This window comes from Palaemon carinicauda, chromosome 8 (genome assembly GCF_036898095.1).
Source record: "Palaemon carinicauda isolate YSFRI2023 chromosome 8, ASM3689809v2, whole genome shotgun sequence".
Classification (NCBI taxonomy): domain Eukaryota; kingdom Metazoa; phylum Arthropoda; class Malacostraca; order Decapoda; family Palaemonidae; genus Palaemon; species Palaemon carinicauda.
Genome location: NC_090732.1, coordinates 126,273,676 through 126,281,175, shown reverse-complemented (window position 1 = coordinate 126,281,175; position 7,500 = coordinate 126,273,676). Strand labels below are relative to the sequence as shown.

The 7,500-nt window shown below is 33.3% G+C and overlaps 2 protein-coding genes across 5 annotated transcripts in view; both read right to left on the bottom strand.

The window, feature by feature from the left end:
• LOC137645899 (replication factor C subunit 2-like) overlaps positions 1–3,263 on the bottom strand; it is a 66,568-nt gene extending 63,305 nt beyond the window's left edge. The window contains exon 1 of one of the 2 annotated variants that reach the window (XM_068378933.1): positions 3,121–3,263. In XM_068378933.1, coding sequence (XP_068235034.1) covers positions 3,121–3,155 — 35 coding nt within the window. In that variant the 5' untranslated portion in view covers positions 3,156–3,263. The remainder of the gene's footprint in view (positions 1–3,120) is intronic. The other variant, XM_068378932.1, reaches the window with a different exon arrangement.
• A 2,277-nt stretch (positions 3,264–5,540) lies between these two features.
• LOC137645896 (growth/differentiation factor 8-like) overlaps positions 5,541–7,500 on the bottom strand; it is an 83,844-nt gene continuing 81,884 nt past the window's right edge. For all 3 annotated transcript variants that reach the window (XM_068378931.1, XM_068378930.1, XM_068378929.1), the window contains exon 5: positions 5,541–6,271. In XM_068378931.1, coding sequence (XP_068235032.1) covers positions 6,107–6,271 — 165 coding nt within the window. In that variant the 3' untranslated portion in view covers positions 5,541–6,106. The remainder of the gene's footprint in view (positions 6,272–7,500) is intronic.

Genomic DNA, 7,500 nt, shown 5'->3' with positions numbered 1-7,500 from the left:
TTTGTAATTTTACCCTCTAACAAATAAGTATGCTTATTACTAACTTGATGCTTCCAACCAAAAATGCATATGCCTTTTTTTTTCAAAATGTATTAAGCAGATTCCTCAGGTAGGCCTACTATGTCGAGGTTTTGATCTCGAGAATCTACCAATTTGATTAGTACTTCATACAGGGTCATTAGAATAGGAGTTTAATGAAAGATTGAAATAAGAAAACCAGACAATGGCTAGATTAAGTAAAATTTGGAAATAAAATCGCTTGAAATTACATATAAAAATCTTACTATATTTTAGTTTAGTGAGATCGGTGTTACTGTATGGACATGAGTCGTGGTATGACAATTAAACAATATCTAACAGATTTAGCAGATTTGAGAACAAAATCCTCAGAACGATATTGGGAATTGAATAGCAGGACATGATTAGAAATTAAAATATTAGAGAGATTACTCGATTGCCATTTATGATGAGATCTTGGTGAGGGGTAGGTAGAGATGGTTTGGGTATGCTCTTCGCACTCTCCAAGATACATTAGTTCACCAAACTTTTAACTGGCCTCCACAAGGCACTAGAAGAATTGGATGGCCCAGGCCTACATGGCTGAGAACTATGAAGCACGTGAAGTGGGAGATGATGAGTGGAGAAGTATTGAATTAAAAGCCCAAGATAGAGACGACTGGCGAAATCTAACTGAGGCCCTTTGCGTCAATAGGGATTGGAGGACGTGGTGTTGATGATGATGATGATGATGATGATATATATATATATATATATATATATATATATATATATATATATATATATATATATATATATATATATATATATATATGTGTGTGTGTGTGTGTGTGTGTGTGTGTGTGTGTGTGTGTGTGTGTGGGCGCACGCGCAACAGAATTCAAGCAAATAGATAAATTATTAAAAAGGAGAATACAGTCAATGGATTGGATATATTGGTAAACAATTTCATTGTTACCAATAATAATAATAATAATAATAATAATAATAATAATAATAATAATAATAATAATAATAATAATAATAATAATTGTACACGGATTGCCAGGTTTCTCAACACCATGATTTATTCCAACAAATGTCAAGAATATTTAGCCTCCGGTTGGCCCTATACTATTTTCAGATCAGCACTATAGAAATAAAGAAACATAAATTGGAACTGAGCCGGACGATATCAGTTTATTCATTGTCGATGAATTATTCATAAATTATTCGTCCTCTGTTTCATGAATCCTGCCACTAGGCTTTCCACACAGTAATTTCAAAATAGCATTTACTACTATATTATCTTATTTAGTATGGGTGTAACATTACATAATCAATAGGCCTAGAGATGTCTAACTTGACACAAATGTTGCTTTTTTTTTTTTTTTTTTTACACAACCGTGAGTCTAACAATAAAACTCAGTATGTCAGTGACGCAACGAGACGTTGGAGAGACCCTCGCCATAGATGACCGCTTTATGCAGAGAGAACTGTCTGGGTGACATCCGCTGTGGACCCCACTATGGTACTATACAGTACAGAACACAGAAACACAAACACGTTTTCTGGCATCTATTTCTGCGTTTCCAATAGACACTCCCATATATATACAGTATGTATATATATATATATATATATATATATATATATATATATATATATATATATATATATATATATATATATATATATATATATATATATATCATATACAGAGAGAGAGAGAGAAAGAGAGAGAGAGAGAGAGAGAGAGAGAGAGAGAGAGAGAGAGAGAGAGAGAGAGAGAGAGATTGGGTCTTTGACTGACCAGACAGTACTGCATTGGATCCCTCTCTCTGGTAACGCTTCATTTTCTTTTGCATATACAATCACCAAATAGTCTGGCCTTTTTTTTTCCCACATTATCCTCTTTCCTCATACACCTGGCAACACCACGATAACCGAAAAAAAATCACTTAGGGGTTAACTACGACACTGTAATTGTACAGTGGCTATTTACCACTTGGTAAGGGTAAAAAAGACTTTAGATATGGTAAGCAGCTCTTCTAGAAGGACACTCTAAAATCAAACCATTGTTCCCTAGTATTGGGTAGTGCCATAGCGTTTGCACCATGGTCTTCCACTATCTTCGGGTAGAGTTCGCTTGCTTGAGAGTACACTCAGGCACATTGTTTTGTTTCCATATTTCCTTTCCCTACTGGGCTATTTACGCTGTTGGAGCCCTTGGGCTTATCCTGCTTTTCCAACAAGGGTTGTAGCATAGCAAGTGATATATATATATATATATATATATATATATATATATATATATATATATATATATATATATATATATATATATATATATATATATATATATATATATATATATATATAAAGTGTAGATTAACGTTATGCTTATTCTGCATACATTAGATAAGTTACAGTCGTTACTTTGTACGCTCGAAGTCAAAATAGTGAATGTATCTGTTTATGTATGCTAGAGAACAGAGAGTGATCTTTGACCCGAAACGTCCAAACATCGAAAATATATTACCTTCTTCAGACTACGACAGACGTTCGTGATTAGATTACGAATGATCTTGAAATGTATAACTTTTGCTACGGCCTAATACGAGAATAGTTTGCTCCCTCACGTTTCTATTTATGGGATAAATTGAACAGAGCCAAAGTCCAATTTTGTTTGTCTTTCAACGGTTGTCCGAATGAGAACAGACGTGTTAATTCTAATTGAAGATTGAAAAATAAAAATCTTGCGCCATTGTGTTTCGGCCATAACGTTTGCACCAGGCGACCGATTCTTTCATTCTTAGCAAAACAAAAGAAACGTTAGTATTAGACAATCTTTTATCCGGGCTTGAGACCAGCATATGTGGATATATTCATGATGCACTCGTCGATGACTCAAATTGCCTACTTTTCTCCTTGACAGGGATTTCAATTTACTCACTAAGCTATGCGCAACAGATAATGGTAGTGATTCAATTAATACTAGCGCGTTGAGATAGGCCTATATCAGCGAAGGAACATCTCTTTAGATCAGTGGTTACACAAAAACCTTTAAAACAAAATATTGAACATTTTTTCTAACATACAAACATATGCTCGTCCACTTACCGGCAAGGTAGAAACGTGCATACGTCTAGTCTCATACGCAAGTCTCCGTTTCTTCCTCTTGCAGTTGTCCGAAAGAAACTAGTTACCACAACAATTTTTTTATCAGCATGGATTCTTACTTTGAAATATCTCTTGTTTAATCTATTTTTGCTTGTGCTAATCTAACAGTTGGTTAATATGGCATATTATTATTATTCTTACGATCTTTAAAAAAAAAAAAAGAAAAAGGACTAAATGGCGCAGTTCATTGCATTGCTTCCAGGTTTCACCACCGACCATCCAATGTGCTTTGTCTGTCAGTGGTTTCACCATGACACAAAAATGTGCATCCAGAAGCTTACATATCACTAGCAACATAAATCACGAAATAGTCGAGTAATTATCGATAAAAGCTTAATTATCTTAATGGAGTACTAGAGAGTACTTCATGAGCTCACTGTTTCGATAAGAATACTGTTTACCAAATACGCAACCCTTATGGAAGCAAGGATAACGTAATCACGAAAACTGCAACTCATACTGATAGATGGCGCCACATTATCAACGCATTTGAAAACTTATCAGAAATACGCTCTCATTACTTTATTATTTATTTAGCATTTTTGCATCTATTTACCTTGAATTTGTTTTTCATAAACTGATCGACAAATTAACACTCAATTCTCCAACTTACCGGCTTGTTTATGATTAATTTGATAGTTCAGTGGTTGAGGGTTCACTATTCTATCTTATTTTTCTTTCTTTTTCATTTTTAGTTTTTATAGTTGATATAGGAAAAATTATCTTGTTATTACTGTTCGTGAAATATTTTAATTTAATTGTTAATTACTTTCCTTGTAGTTTATTAAGTTCCTTATTTCCTTTCCTCACGGGGCTATTTTCCCCGTTAGAGCCCTTGGGCTTATAGGATCCAGCTTTTCCAACTAGGGTTTTAGCGTAGCAAATAATAATAATAATAATAATAATAATAATACAAGCAGGGTAGGTTTGTTTCAAACATTTTAATAAATAACGTACAAAATATACTTCAATTGGAGGCAGAATAAGTACACCCATATTTACAAAAAAAATTAATGCGTTATGTACAAATGGAAATGTGACTTATGAAGTAAGAAAAAAAATATATGAAATTCAGACTAAAGAAATTTTTATTGCATTATTGCTAATCAAAGCCCAAACATAATATGATTCATTTTAAGTGTTTTTTGAAAAAAAAAAAAAAAAAAAGCCAAAATTTTGGATTTAGTTTCTACATGGATGATGTCAGAGCTAAATTATCTATTTACATTCTAAAGCAAAAACTATGTTTAATTTTGTAAATTACAAATGCCAAAATAGTTTTCTCTATGTACATTAAATAAAAAATTCATATTTACAAAAAGAATTTCAAAATAAATTTCCTTATTTACAGTGAATTATGGTAAAATTGTGCTATATTCAACCTTTACCACACGAGTCAGTACTTGACACCAACAATAAAATATCTAAACCCATTCTGGTTTTAAAGAAATTGTCTGTTTTTTAATATAGCTCATTCCAATTTCTTAATGAAAATTAATTCTCTAGCCTACCTGATTCTTCCCGTTTATATTTCCATCTTTTAAATTTTAGATTATTTTAAAATTTTCTGTTTATGATGAATATATGAATACACTGAAATAAATTTTAACATAAAGAAAAATTAGTTCGATGACATGTATAGTAATGTTGATTATTACTTTTAGAACAATCTTTTATTCTCTCATGTTCAATTATGGTGAGATCTACGTATATGACCTGTCACAGCTGACCAATAAAGGCTAGTTTACATGGGATAGTTCACTAGCGCTAGTAACTATAGTCCATTTCTTTTAGCGATGCATATTTGCACCGACTCGCAGTGGTGCCCTTTTAGCTCGGAAAAGTTTCCTGATCGCTGATTGGTTAGAATTATCTTGTCCAACCAATCAGCGATCCGGAAACTTTTCCCAGCTAAAAGGGCACCGCCGCGAGTCGGTGCAAATATGCATCGCTAAAAGAAATTGACTATAGTCTTGGGTAGTGCCATAGCCTCTGTGCCAGTAATTAGCGGCAAGTCAATTTTCCAGGATAGCATGCGTTTGCACGAGGACACTTTGCCTGTGCACGAGGGTAGTTTAAAGGTTTAAAGGCCGCTCATGAATGGCAGAGGCAAGGGAGAGTGACATTGCCCCATCAAGCAGGACAATGCTCTGGAGACTGACCATATATGGTATGATCAGCGCCCACGCCCCCTCTCCACCAAAGCTAGGACCAGAGAGGGCCAGGTAATGGCTGCTGATGACTCAACAGATAGACCTATAGGCTCCCCCAAACCCCCCAACCTCGACCCACAAGGATGGTAAGGTTGCAGACAGTAATGGCACTAACGAGACTGAGCGGTACGAACCCCCGACTGGCAAACAACGTGGTAGAGACGATACCAATCAGGCCACTGCAACCTCCGTAAACTATCCCCGTGTAAACCGGCCTAATGATCGACTGATTTGAGCAACATCTAAGAGTAAAAACTATGTTAAAATATAATCTAATTGTCATGAAATTGCTGAACAAGATATAGTTCATACTCCAGAGTCTGTTTCTTCCAGATTTCTTTGTCCCCGCTCACCAAGATTTTTTTTTTCTAACTAGATTTCCCGTGGAAGTGCTAAAGTGTTTCCACGTTACAAAGCGTTCTGTAACAAAATGACAGAGCTCCAACAAAAAATTAGTTAATTTTTCCCTCCTAATGTCATTGAGATTATCCAAAAAGTATAAATTTCATAATTTCACATTTCAACCCTTTGATATTCAAAAGGTTACATTGAGCCTGTATGAGATCGAAGAAGAATAAATTGGACGATGGGATTCCTGCAGTGCTCAGCAGACCGTATTTTTTCAGCCCCGAGTCCTAAGTCTGGACCCGAGGCCCTTCGATTCCTAGCGATTCCTTCGATTCGCCGAGGAGCGACTCGCCCGGCCCTCCTTCTCAGCCATTGCAACCGCAGGACGCCACGATGAGGTCGGTGAACCTCCTGTACTGAACTGTGCTGTTGATGATGTAGAGGATGTCGATGGGGGAGTAGGTGGTCGGGGAACAGCAGGGCATCAGAGCAGCCTGCTGGGGCGACCCATCTGGTTGGGTGCTTAATCTCTGGAGATTGAAAAGGGACAGATTTTTAGTTTTATTTTATTTTATTTTTTGCTTAATCTCTAGAAATTGAAAAGAGAGATTTTTAGTTTTTTTTGCTTAATCTCTAGAAACTGGAAAGAGGGATATTCTTTTTCGCTTAATCTAGAGAAATTGAAAAGATTTTTTTTGCTCAATCTCTAGAAATTGAAAAGGGAGATATTTTTAGTTCGTTTTCTTGCTTAATCTCTAGAAATTTAAAAGGAGGACATTTCTAGTTTTTTTTTTCTTAATCTCAAGAAATTGAAAAAAAAATGGAATTTTTTTTTTTTTGCTTAATTTCTAGGAATTTAGAAGCGATTTTTTAGTTTTTTGCTATATGTGCGACAAATCTCTTTAATGCTAAGAATTAGAAGGAATAGGTTATATCAAATAAAAAGGAATTTGACAAAAATAAGTTCAACAAATTTGTATGCTTTGATAAAATGCTTTAATCTTTGAATATAAAAGAACAACTTAGTTTTGAAATAAATAATAAAAAGGAATTTGTCAAATTTCTATGCCTTGATAAAATGTATCCTTTAAATATAAAAGAAGAAACTTGTTAAATCGAATTAAGTAAATGAAAAGAAGAAAATTGTTAAATCAAATTTGGTAAATGAAAAGAAAGATGTTAAATCGAATTAGTAAATGAAAAGAAGAAAAATGTTAAATAGAATTAGGTAAATGAAAAGAAGAAAATTGTTAAATCAAATTTAGTAAATGAAAAGAAGAAACTTGTTCAATAAAATCTAGTAAATGAAAAGAAAAAACTCCTTAAATACTATTTAGTAAATGAAAAGAAAAAAAACTTGATAAATAAAATCTAGTAAATGAAAAGAAGAAACTTGTTAAATCGAATTTAGTAAATGAAAAGAAAAAAACTTGATAAATAAAATCTAGTAAATGAAAAGAAGAAACTTGTTAAATCGAATTTAGTAAATGAAAAGAAAAAAACTTGATAAATAAAATCTAGTAAATGAAAAGAAGAAACTTGTTAAATCGAATTTAGTAAATGAAAAGAAAAAAACTTGATAAATAAAATCTAGTAAATGAAAAGAAGAAACTTGTTAAATCGAATTTAGTAAATGAAAAGAAAAAAAACTTGATAAATAAAATCTAGTAAATGAAAAGAAGAAACTTGTTAAATCGAATTTAGTAACTAAAAAAGAAACTTGTTAAATCGAATTTAGTAAATGAAAAAAAGAAACAAA